The sequence below is a fragment of the Meriones unguiculatus genome, chromosome 3 (genome assembly GCF_030254825.1).
Source record: "Meriones unguiculatus strain TT.TT164.6M chromosome 3, Bangor_MerUng_6.1, whole genome shotgun sequence".
NCBI lineage: Eukaryota > Metazoa > Chordata > Mammalia > Rodentia > Muridae > Meriones > Meriones unguiculatus.
Genome location: NC_083351.1, coordinates 59081049 through 59094372, shown reverse-complemented (window position 1 = coordinate 59094372; position 13324 = coordinate 59081049). Strand labels below are relative to the sequence as shown.

The 13324-nt window shown below is 44.9% G+C and overlaps 1 protein-coding gene across 2 annotated transcripts; it reads left to right on the top strand.

The window, feature by feature from the left end:
• Positions 1-378: 378 nt before the first annotated feature.
• Positions 379-7702, top strand: LOC110564432 (GTPase IMAP family member 3-like). 2 transcript variants are annotated; one of them, XM_060380049.1, is made up of 5 exons: positions 379-598; positions 1067-1141; positions 3019-3160; positions 4496-4531; positions 5075-7702. In XM_060380049.1, exons 4-5 carry the CDS (start codon positions 4504-4506, stop codon positions 5920-5922), a joined length of 876 nt encoding a protein of 291 aa, XP_060236032.1. In that variant the 5' UTR covers positions 379-598; positions 1067-1141; positions 3019-3160; positions 4496-4503; the 3' UTR covers positions 5923-7702. The 2 variants fall into 2 exon arrangements, with proteins under 2 accessions (XP_060236032.1, XP_060236031.1); XM_060380048.1 differs by lacking the exon at positions 1067-1141.
• The last annotated feature ends 5622 nt before the right edge of the window (positions 7703-13324 follow it).

Sequence of the window (13324 nt, the reverse complement as noted above, 5' to 3'; positions counted from 1 at the left end):
TAGACAAGGTCTACCCAGGTGAGAAAAACCTAAGCCTGGTTCCCCCACACTGTCCCCAGAAGCCAGGGTACCAGAGCCTGTCTCAATCATGGCACAGGCTGGTGTGCCACACAGTCTCTGGAGAGCTGCTGTGGGCTCCTCTGCCACCACTTTCATCTCAGAAGCTACCTCTGTAGGGCAGAGGTAATTGGCAGAGCCAGAGTGCACAGAGAGGAGAAGTTGGAGGCTTGGGATGCCATGCTTCTAGGCTTTTCTGTTCTCTTAGTACTGTTCTGCACAAAACCATCTCAGTGGTGTGGCTAGTGGGGTGGGGCAGGAAGCAGAACTGGTTATTGTTTAAAAAAAAATCAACCTCTTCTCCTGGCTGCCTCTGAGCACGGCTTTGTGGAGAAACCCATACACATCACTCTTTCTGTCCTCCTTGGGACATCATCTTCCTCCCACTGGCAGACAGATTTAATGAGCTGTGTTTCGCCTCTCATGGCTTGTGTATTTTTATGAAGAGACTCAAAGCCAACGTGAGAGGCTGCCTAGGACGGAAAGGTGGCTCCACAGTGTGTGTAGACCTTGAATTGAATGATCCTCCAGCACCCACCAGGTATCCGGGCTTGTGTGTGTGTGTGTGTGTGTTTGTCTGTGTGTGTGTTTGTTTGTGTGTCTGTGTGTGTCCTGCTTACCCTTAAATCTACCAGTAACAGTTAGTGTCAACCTGAAGGACAAGGCACTTACCTATTTTATTAACTTTAGGAAAAGTCTTGTGTTCTGAGAATTCTCTCTGAGGGCCTTTGGTCTTCTTACTCAAAGGGACAAGCCTAATTTCCCACTCAGGACTCAGACATTCTGTTTCCTGCCAGGAGTTTCCAAGGAGGAAAAGGAGTGGGTGAGCTTTCTAAAGTAATTTCCCCATGGCTGTTCAGCCAGGCTGTGCTGTGTATCTGGAGGGTAGACAAGAACTGGTGAAGCCAGTCTTTGGGACACAGCATCAGTACTTCTGTGACCTGGGAAATTAGTGACCTGAGGCAGGAAGATGGAACATTGAAATTCACACAGCACTCATCACCCACAGGGAACCCTAGCTGCTTGTCCATCCTCCCTTGGGAACGTTTGCTTCCTCCAGTCAGGACCAGGACCGCATCAATGGGTAAGAGCTACCCTGCCTTGGGTTCCTCACTTCAGGGAGCAGAGGTGCATCTGATCTCTTCCTCCATCACTCCACCTGAGTTTTTGGCACCCACTGACTGGCTAGGTTGGCTAGAGCACTCTAGAGAAGCCCCATGGATTTGCCTGCCTCTCTGTCACCTCCTCCCTCCAGTGCTAGGATTACAGATGACACAGTCACACTCATCTCTTATGTGGTTCTGGGAAAGCAAACTCCACTCCTCATGTGGAGAGTGAGCCTTCTCCCCATCTCTTAACCATATTTACTGAAACAAGGCCTCACTGATCCAGTGCTCACCAATTGGCTGGACTGGCTGCCCCATCTCCCTACTCCCTGGAGTTTTAATCTTATTTCTTTCCCTTTACTTTTCTTTTTCATGGGGAATATCACAGGAGGGTATGGATAGGAGGGAAATGACTTTTATTTTAAAGATAGAGAAAGATGTTAGGGTCCCACTCAGGCTGATCTGGTCACATAAAGCATTTGTTTTTGTTTTGTTTTGTTTTGTTTTTGTTTTGGGAAAACGTAACACATTTTAAAAAGATAAGTCAAAGCAAACAGAAGGAAATTAGAAGCAATGAAGAATTTATTCCTGGAAATGACCCCACAGCCATTGCACAGTGCCACATTTTTCTAACCAGGGACCATTTGTCTTCAGGATGCTGTGGGAAACACCTGTGAAAGGATGGTGTAATTATTTCGTCAGTGAGACTAGGGTAAAAGACCAGCTCAAGTCTGTACCTTCCACAGTGTTTCCAAGTGTGCCCTGCACATGCCCTCCTCTCCAGTCTCTTCCAGTGCTACACAATGGAAGCACCGCCCGGATTGGCTTCCTAGAAAGAAAGGCACGGGGAAGCTCTTGCACCTTTGATAGCTCCAAGGTCCAACCAAGGCCTGACACACACAGCAATCCTTCCGCTGGGAACTTAGAAATGAGTGAAAGGAGGAATGGTGGGTGGAGAGAGCTGACAACTGGCGCCTGGTAGGCTGGGAGAGGGCATATTGCTGCCCCAAGAGGATGGTGGCCCAGCATAAGATACTCTGAAGATGAAAAGGGCGCAGCTGGGAAACAGAAAAGGAGACAGCCATTTTGCTGGAGGTGTGTGGGTTCAGACTAGAGAAAGACCTGGAGGGGGAAATGTCCACATGTAAAGGCTAGGGGATGGGAATAGCCTTGGTGTTCCCACACGTGCTTTCACTCCTCGTTCTGCCCAGGCTGGGTCTATTGAAATTACAGGACCCGAAGTTTGAAATTACAGGACCCGAAGTTTGTTTATTTACTTCTGTTTCTTGCCAAGGTGGCCCAGGGTTGGCGTCTTTCTTCCTTCTTTCATTCTTTCCTTCCTCCCTCCCTCCCTCCCTCCCTCCCTCCCTCCCTTCCTTCCTTCCTTCCTTCTTTCCTTCATGTGTGTGTGAGCTTGGCTTTTTAAAAAAAAAAAAACAACGATTTTTTTATTTATTTGTTTATTTATATGAGTGCACACCAGAAGTGGGTATCATCAGTTCACAGTATAGAGGTTTGTAATGCACCATGTGGTTGCTGAGAATTGAACTCAGGACCTCTGAAAGAACAGACAGTGCTCTTCACCACTGAGCCATCTCTCCAGCCTCCTCTGGTTGGTTTCATATGTGGAGGAGCTAGAAAACATCTAGGGCATTCATTTATTGTAAAAAGTGTTTTTTATTGGCACACCAAAGATGCTGAGATTCTGTAATTAGACATTCATCCTGAGGCCTGTGTTGGACATTCTTGGTTGTCAACTTGACTACGTATGGAATTGCCTGCACCTGGAATTAACTAAAATTCAAATTTCTGGGCACACATATGAGGGATTTGTTCTTCATTAAATCTTTTGAAGGGAGAAGACCCATGTCTAATCTGGATCTCTGAGAGGAGAAGGTCCACCTTTGATCTGAGCCGCACCTTCTTCTGTCAGGCGGTATAAAGGGAGTGGAAGAAGCAAGCTTGCTCTTTGTGCCTGCGTCCTCTTGCTCTTAGTGGTAAGTCCATTTTTTCACTGGTAGCAGAGCCTCCCTCCTTGGGATTCAAGTGTATACTGAAGACCAATGGACACATACGGTCTTGTGGACTGAGTGAACACCTGCTGGGTTCTTAGACCTCCTGGTGGTAGATGACCATATTTGTTCTAGCTGGACCACAGTGTGTAAGCCATTCTAACGAATACCCTTCGTACTCTGTGGGTGTGTGTGTTTGTTCTCTAAGTTCTGATCATTTGGAGAACTCTGGTCAAAACAAGACCTACTCTTATAACATGATACTAAGACACACTCAAAGCCTTGACCTAGCTGGGGCCTGCATTGCCATAGCGAGGTCTGTGCAGGAGCTCCCCAGTAAGGAATCCAGGAAGTCATTCCCAGTAGATCTCTAACCTGGTACTGGTGGTCAGTAGAGTAGAGCAAGACAAGGATCAAAAGAAAGGTTTGTGAGGACATGGAAGAAGGGAAGGAAATGCCCTGAAAAAGAGATGGTCTCAAGGTGTTTTCAATCCAGGACTGAGCCAGCAACAGGGAATCGAAGACCTCAGGAGCACAGCACACTGACTCTACAGCCTTTGTCTCTGCTTACTGGTGCAGCCCACCACCCTCCAACCCATTCCCACAACAGACTCCTATTGAGGAATGTTAACTCGGAATATGGCTGTTCTGGCAAGAGATCATGTCCAAAGACCTTCTAGGTCTGTGTGATCCTGCTGGAATACAATCATGCCTCTAATCCAGGAGACAGAGGCAAGCATATCCGATTTCAAGGACAACCTGGTGTAGAGCAATTTCAGACAAAGAAAAGCTTAGGTCCAAGCAAAGTGGTACATGCCTACAACCCCAAGCAATGAAGGTAAAGTTAGTTTGTAGACTTGCACCCTGTTTGAAAGTGATGTCTAATTGAGTAGAACTTTCCCATTTCAGGCAGAGGAAGTCCTGTTGGGCTCATCTCTGGGCACAGCAGGAGGAACCATTGCTATGAAACACAGAAAGAATTTCATTTGTCTCTTGGAGGTGCTGGGGACCCAGTCTCTAGTACTGGGTTCTCAAGGAAACCAGAACAGCCATGTGCCCAGTAGGAAATAACCAGCTTAATTAACAGTTATTGTGGGCTGAAGACAAGTGAGGATGACAATGAGTCTGACTATATGACCATATTACACATACCAATTTCTTGGGTCTTTCTCCTTTGAATCACTTAGAACTACCTATAAGTATGTGTGTGATGTCAGCAGTTTTTTCTTTGTTCTTTTGTTTTCTACAAAGTATTCTGTTTGATGTTGAATATTATATTCAAATCCAATATGAACACTTTTTGCATATTTCCCCTTTCAGGAAAAAAAATGGAAACACTTCAGAAGGATGCTAAAGGTAAGAAGGCTGATGGGGGTAGAATTCTTTACAACAGTCAGGAACCACTGTTCCGTGCCTGGAAAGGGACAAACTATCCTCCAGGCACCTAATGCAAGAGAAATGCACCCCCCAGGCAATTGAACATACAAGGCTGTTAATGGTCACCCTCTCCAAAGTAACAGCAACTTTCTCACTATAAGACCCTGTGATGTGTAAACTAGAGATCAGGGAGGAAGGGAGGAGATGAAGGTCAGGGAGCAGACAACCAGAATGACCACCCCTAGAATGCCCTGAACATTCTGCATTGGACTATCACCTCAGACTTACATGAAAGGAAGGTCCTGGAATAATGGTTTTAAAAAAAATCATCAATTCCTCGGGGAAAGAAGGCTCAGACTCTGATCATCAGGAGCACTTTATCCCACAAACCCTGTGTGGTGGGTATGAGGTGATTAAAGCCGAGGGGGGAGTACCTAATTGGTTCCCCTCTAGTTTCTGTCAGTTTTGACTCTCTCCTTCTTGAATATTTTCTTATACCTGAGCTTCTTTACACTCCCATAGGCAGAAACAAAGATGGCTGTACCTCAGGGTCACGGCCACTGAGGATCCTGCTGGTGGGCAAATCTGGTTGCGGGAAAAGCGCCACAGGGAACAGCATCCTCTGTAGACCAGCATTCGAGTCCAGGCTTAGAGCCCAATCAGTGACCAGAACCAGCCAGGCAGAGATGGGCACATGGAAGGGAAGGCGCTTCCAGGTGGTGGACACGCCCCCCATCTTTGAGTCAAAGGCCCAGAACCAAGACATGGACAAGGACATTGGAAACTGCTACCTGCTGTGTGCCCCAGGACCCCATGTGCTGCTGCTGGTGACCCAGCTGGGACGCTTCACAGCCCAGGACACCATGGCCGTGAGGAGGGTGAAGGAGGTCTTTGGGGCAGGGGTCATGAGGCACATGATTGTCCTCTTCACCCATAAGGAAGACCTGGTAGATGAGACCTTGGATGAGTTTGTGACCCATACTGACAACCACAACCTGCGCAGCCTGGTCCAGGAGTGTGGGAGGAGGTACTGTGCCTTCAACAACAGGGCCTCTGGGGCTGAGCAGCAGGAGCAGCTGGCAGAGCTCATGGCCCTGGTACAGAGGGTGGAACAGGAATGTGAGGGTGCCTTCCACAGCAATGACCTCTTCCACCATGCCCAGGAGCTTGTCAGAGAAATCTGCAGAGAGCATCAGGAACTTCCAAAGTGCTACCTGGCCAAGGTGAGGCAGGAGGTGGAGAAGCAGAAGCGAATTCTGGAGGAGCAGGAGCGCAGCCTCCAAGTCTCAGACTGGGAGATTTGTGTTTTCTTGGTGTTGTTTATATTAATCTCCACTTCTGTTGTTCTGCTCATATTTTACAATGTTTGATGCTCTGCATTTTAGAGAAGTTTCTAAAGTTTTCATTGCTCTAAGCACCACCTTTCAGAAAACCCCTGTCCTGTGTTGGGATGACCCACAAACACTGAGATTTCTGTCTATGAAAAAGTGTGTGCTCACGTTTTCAGTTGCTAGCAGGATATGTAAATACTTGTCACTAAGTCACCAGTTCCCAAAAGGCAAGCTCCCCACTGGTTGGGTAAATACTGTTTCTTGCATCACAGAGAGCTGGCTGAGCTGAGGCAGAAACAACTGTCAGAAGGATACTAGGGGTTGGAAACAGAAGCAGAGAGAGGCAGACAGAGGCAGAGGGAAGGCAGAAGGGAGAAGCAAGGCAGGGAAGTAAGCAGTGAGAGCCCTGTGGAGCTACAAAGTAGAGGAGAGGTCAGGTCACTTAGAGGCTAGCCTATAGACTGCTCCAGCACAAAGCCAACAGCTTTACACTGCATAGCTCTCTCAGGTCTTTATTATTAAACCTCACGCGGGGTCCCTGAAAGACCAGCAATACTCCTGGTCTGACACATTGCTGTTCTGAGTTCCGGATTGGTCCAGGCTTCTATCCTCAGCTCCAAGGATGTCTGGTCTAAATATTAACCATTCATTTATGAACTATGGCTTCAGAAAAGAGCCTGCAGCCCCATGCCAACCAATGGGCAGTCAGTCAAAGTCTCTGGGGGAGGAATTATAGGTTTCTCCTTTCCCAGGGAGACCCACAGAGACAGTCTCTCTCTTCTTGCTGTGAGTGTTGTCTGATGAGATGGAGGAAACTGACCTCCCCTACTACCCAGCCCTAAAGCTCACCCAGTTTTTGTATTGTCGCATATGTTGGTCAATAACTTTCCCCACTGTGTAAGTGATTTGAATTGCAAGTCTCTTTACACATTTGAAAGCATTTGAATAGTCTTCATGTTGCATTTATTTCTGTCAAAATTTAAAAATAACATTTAAAGTTTGTGTAAATTTATTGTACGTAGCAGTGGCTTTGGAAAGAATTTTTCATGCAAATTCACGGTGTATTTTTAGCATGTTCCCCACATTCTCTACCTCTCTTTTCCCTCTCAAGAGCCCCTCTGTTCTTCTAGACAGTTTCACTTCTCCTTCCACATCATGTCTATTTTGTGCTTGACTTAAAACTTTATTTTCTTGAAACCTCTCCCTTCCAACTCCCACCCCTATGTAGGAGAGAGAAGGTTAGTGGGGAGACGGTACACAGACCCCTTTATTTCTTCGGGCTGTTTAAGGCCTCTGTCAACAGCAAATGCAGCAAGAAGTTTCCTTGAAGCCACTGCATTGAACTGTTTCCCCCTGTCTGTCTGCAGACCACCACACCTACTGCCTTTGGTCTCTCTAAACTGCCACACATCCCTCAGGGCGCTATGATTTATTTCCCTCAGAGTCCTAGACCACACCACTCTCTGTGCTCCAGGAGGCAGGCCATTACCAGCTGGCCAAGACCACACCCCACAAGAGGCAATTATCAGCTGTGCACAAACTAAAGACCAAACTAAAATCCCACACTTGGGATTAAGACAAAACAGATTTATATAAATAACTGAGTTTTCAAAGAAAACAAAACTTCCTTTACATATATACAAACATGATTTTTATTTATTTATATAAAATCTAGAATCCAGAAGAAAGAAGTTATACAATATTTGTCAGAAGCTGACTTAAGTTTTTTAATATAATTAACTCCAGATTTATCTATTGTCTGAAAATGACATAATTTCATTGTGCTTCATCCCTAAATAAATTCCTATTGTGATGTCCACAGGTGTTGTCACTGTGCAGGTCTTGTTTAGGTGATCATATTGCAATGAGAGGGAGAGAGAGAGAAGAGAGAGTCAGCCTCCTCCCAGGATGAACTCTGCAATAGGTTATACAATCCCACATGGTCGTCCCTAAACACACATATCTATGAGCACACCTGTATGAACTCAGCATTTATGTGTACATATGTGTACATGTGGGCATATATGTAGAATAATAAGAGAATAAGAGGGCATGTGGTTGAGAGGGAATAGGGAAGGCATGGGAAGAATTGAAGGGGGTAAAAATGATGTACCTGGGAGAGAATCCTAGATGGCGGTGCCGGAAGGACATTCTTTCTGACCAGCAGAATCCTGACCAGCAGAATCTGCACAGTGACCAGCAGACAGAACCTTGGGTCCTAAAACACCAGTGATTGTGTTTCCTAGGTGAGTGGAACCCCACAGTGTGTGATTCAATCAGCTTCAGGTCACCCACCTAAACATCTGAAGAGGTCCCGGTTCCACCAGGTGCTTCGCCAGCCCAGAGCTACTCACCAGCGTGCTCTGATCACTCCCAGACTGAACTGTGGGCCCCACAACGTCAGAGACTGGGATTTCCAGTTGAGAGAAAACCCCATGGTGTAAGAAATAATTGGGGCCGACCTTAGGTCTCCCAGACAATCCCTGGAAAACACCCAGGGTCCAGCAGCCAGCCCAAAAAGGGGCACACAGGCACCAGCACAGAGTCCTGCCTGTGTGCCTAACTAAATGCCCCAGAGAGAACTGTGGTCCCCAGGGCACCAAAGACTGAGTTTCTCTGTTGGGTGGAAACCCACTGTGAGGGGAACAGCAGGTCTGACCTCAGAGCAGTCAGCCTGCATGCTCCCTCCTCAAAAAAGTTCTCTGAAAAAGTTCCAGGGTTTCTACAGACACGCAGGCACGCAATCGCCAGCAAGGCAGAGCCACACGCCTGTGCCTGCAAGTTCTACTCACCATCCCAGACAGAACTGCAGTCCCCATAACACCACAGTCTGAGTGTCTCTTTTGGGAGGAATCCCCACAGCTGGGAAAACATCATGTCCAACACTCAGAACACCCAGCTCTAGAAAAGTTTATGAGTTCATGCAGGCTCTAGGCTCCGGGCTGCTACTACAGGCATGAGTGCCTTGCTTACCTGCCATTGATTAAGGCTAGGGCACTGGAACACACAGCTCCAAACTCAGACCTACAAAAGCCTGAGATCCATTGGAGCAGGTCCTCAGATACTGCTCCAAGGTGTGACCAGTTATCTCTAGCTAAACTGAAGAAACCTGGTTCTTTGTGCCCAGAAAATACAACTTAAGAGCAGCATCAATACCTCACTAAATTCAGAACAGGAAATACAGCATCAGGGCAGTTGTCTTCAGGACTTCTCCTGATGAGAGGAGAGTCTTCCTGAACACCACAGTTACACAGGTCCATATGTCTGAGGTGAACTGTGCCAGTTCTTGAGAAGAACCACCTTTCAGTTGACCATACCTAAAAAGCTAAGGAGATCTCCTTCAGCACCTTGCCAAGGAGATTTTCCCACCCCAGGACCCCAGCAGTCACCAGAAATTAAAAAACAACACCTGAGACATCCAGATGGGTAGAGGCCAATGTAAAAGCACAACCAACAAAAGGCAAATCAGTATGGCATCCCCAGACCACAGGTATCCAGGGGCAAGTAGCCCTGGACACCCTAACATAAGTGAAATTCACGAAGATGACCTTACATCTATGCTTATGAAGAGGTTAATAGAGAAAACAGATAAAATGGGTAAAGAATTAGGAGAAGATAAAATCAAACAGATTATGGCCATCTGTAAAGAAATACAGGAAGATGCAGCCAAACAGTTTGTGGCTTTCAGAGAGGAAATGATTAAACCATTGAACCAAATAAAAGAAACAGAAAAATATTCAAACAAATAGGTGAAAGAATTGAAAGAAAATACAGGCAGACGGGTGAAGAAAATAAACAAAAAAGTTCAAGATCTGAAGATAGAATTGAAAAAATTAAAGAAAACACAAATGGAGGATATCATGGAGAGAGAGAACTTAGAAAGAAAACAGAAACTACAGAGGTCAGCATAACCAACAGACTACAAGAGATGGAAGAAAGAATCTCAGGTGTGGAAGATACAATGGAAGAAATTGATGTACCCATCAAAGAAAATAATGAATCTAAAAAAATTCCTGACACAAAACTTCCAAGAAATCCAAGACAACATTAAAAGAGAAAACCTAAGAATAATAGGAATAGAGGAAAAAGAAGATTCCCGTCTCCAAGACCCCAAAAATATTTTCAACAAAATCATAGAAGAAAATTTTCTCAACTTAAAGGAGAGACCTATAAGCATACAAGAGGCCTACAGGACACCTAATAAATTAGACCAGAAACAAAAATCCTCCAGCCACATAATAATCAAAGCAATAAATATACAGAACAAAGGAAAAATACTAAAAGCTGCAAGAGAAAAAGGCCAAGTAACATATAATGGCAAACCTATCAGAATCATGCCTGACTTCTCAAGAGAAACTATGAAAACCAGAAGGGCCTGGACGGATAGATATCATGCAGACCCTAAGAGAACACAGATGTCAGCCCAGGCTACTATGCCCAGCAAAACTCTCAGTCCTAATAGATGGAGAAAACAAGATATTCAATGACAAAAACAAATTTCAACAATACCTACACACAAATCCAGTGTTACAGAAGATACTAGAAGGAAAAATACAACCTAAGAAAACTAACTACTTTCAAGAAAACACAGGAAATAATTAACCTCACTAGAGCAAAACAAAAAGTAGCCAAGCACACAAACACACTACCAGCCAACATCAAAATTGAAAGAGGAATGGATGCTGAAATTATGGTACCTCTATACAATGGAATATTACTCACAATAAAAAACAAGGAAATCATGAAATTTCCAGGCAGATGGTGGGAACTGGAAAAGATCATCCTGAATGAGGTATCCCAGAAGCAGAAAGACACACAGTATATACTCACTCATAAGTGGATACTAGATATATAATATAGGATGAACATACTAAAACATGTATACCTAAAGAAACTAATCAAGAAGGAGAACTCTGGCTAAGATGCCCAATCCTCATTCAGAAAGGAAAAGAGGATGGATATCAGAAGAGGGAGAAAACAGGGAACAGGACAGGAGCCTATCACAGAGGGCCTCTGAAAGGCTCTGAAAGGCTACACGGTATCAAGGCAGATGCTGAGAATTATAGCCAAACAGTGTATAGGGAATCTTATAAAAGAGGGGAGAGATAGTAAGAGTTGGAGATGACAGGAGCTCCACAATGAGAGCAACAGAACCAAAAAATTTGGGCACATTGGTCTTGTCTGAGACTGATACTCCAACCAAGGACCATTCATGGAGATAACCTAAAACCCCTGCACAGATGTAGTCCATGGAAGTTCAGTGTCCAAGTGGGTTCCATAGTAATGGGAACAGGGACTGTCTTTGATATGAACTGATTGGCCTGCTCTTTGATTACTTCTCCATGATGGGGAAGCAGCCTGACCAGCCACACAGGAAGACAATGCAGCCGCTCCTCATGAGACCTGATAGACTAGGATCAGAAGGAAGGAAAAGAAGACCTCCCCTATCAGTGGACTTGGGGAAGGGCATGGGTGGAGAAGAGGGAGGGTGGGATTGGGAAGGGGAGAAGGGAGGGAGCTACAGGGGGGATACAAAGTGAATAAACTGTAATTAATAAAAATTTAAAAATGATGTAACTAGTAGCCATGCTTAAAATTCTCAATAAAATAAAACAAATGTAAAAAGGTTCCATTATATTTGTGTGTGTGTATGTGTGTGTGTGTGTGTATCACACTTTATTTATCTATTCCCCCATTTTGCAACCCCTAGGTTATTCCATAAGTGAGCTGTTGTTTACTGTGCAGCAATAAACACTGACATGTGGGTGTCTCTGTGGTGTTGACCTGGAGTTTTAGGTGAATACACCTTAAAATATACATGGTATAGCTCGGTTACATGGGCTGCGTGTTTTCAGTTCATGCTAACTCCCTTGGTAGCTGGACTAGTTTTCATTTCCACCAGCAGTGTGTAAGTATGCCCTCTCATCTGCACCCTCTGCAAGAGCGGCCAGCAGACCCTCGGAGCTGCAGTTCCAGGCTGTGAAGAGCTGCCTGACGTGGGTGCTGGGAAAAAAACTCCTGTCCTCTGAAACATACTGTCTTCCCTGCTGAGCCATCTTTCCAGCCCCCCAGGACACTTTAAATTTGCATTTCTGCAAACGTGATGCAGACATTTTTCATATTGGTCATTTGTAGTTTATCTTTTGAGAAATATTTGTGTGTTAGCTCATTTATCAGCTGGGTTGTTTTATTTCTTTCTTTTGAGCCCCTGTTTTTTATATATAGTATTAATCCTATAGCAAATGACTAGCTAGAAGGGTTTTTCTGCACTTTGCAGGCTGTCTCCACTCAGTGAGTTGTTTCTTAGCTGTACAGATGCTTCTGAATGCCATGGAACTTCATCTGTTAATTGCTGGCATCACTTGAAGCACAACCAGGCCTTTCAGAAAATTCTTGCCTGAATCTTGAAGCGTTTGCTTTGCTTTTTCCTTCAGCAGTTTCAGGCCTTACATCAAGGAGATAAGAGTTGAAATTGGTTTTCAACAGGTTGAAAGGCAAGAGTATAGCAGCTTCTCCTCCTCCTCCTCCTCCTCCCCTCCTCCTCCTCCTCCTCCTCCTCCTCCTTCTCCTCCTCCTCCTCCTCCTCCTCCTCCTCCTCCTCCTCCTCCTCCTCCTCCTCCTCCTCTTCTTCCTCCTCCTCCTCTTCTTCCTCCTCCTCCTCCTTCCTCTTCTTTTTACACAGGTATACCCAGATTTTCCAGGATCATTTGTTGAAGATGATGTCTTATTTTCTCTAGTATATATTTTTCCACCTTTGTCTAAAGACACATGGCTATACTTGTCTGGGTTAGTCTCTGGTTCCTTTATTATATTCTGTTCATCTCTGTGTCTGGTTTTGTGCCAATTTCAAATTTTTATTTTGTTGTTGTTGTTATTGATGTCATTACTAAGACTGGTAATAAATGTAATATAATTTTAAATCAGGTTGGTGATACCCTCAGCACTGTTGTTTTGCTAAAGGTTACTCTAACTATCTGGGATGTTTTATACGTCCAGACGAATGTTAAGGTTTTTGTTTGTTTGTTTGTTTGTTTTTTCTTTCTAGCTGGGCATGGTGGCAGATGCCTTAAATCCTAGCACTCAGGAATTAGAGGCAGGCAAATCTGTGAGTTCAAGACCAACCTTGTCTACAAGGTGAGTCCAGTACAGTCAGGGTTATACAGAGGAATCCTGTCTCGAAAAACTAAATTTTTAAATTTCACTGAAGAATGTCACTGACATTTTGGCAAATATTGTATTGAATTTGTAGGTTGGTTTGGACCATTTTGACATTATCAGAACACTAATTCTTCCAACCCCTGAGTATCAATCCTTTCATCTTCTGGTGGCTGGAATCACAGGCTGTTGTGAGCCACCAGGTGTAAGTGCTGGGATTCAAACTCTCGTTCTCTAGAGGAGCACTGTGCGATCTGAACTCTTGCTCCAGTTCTCCAACCCAGCT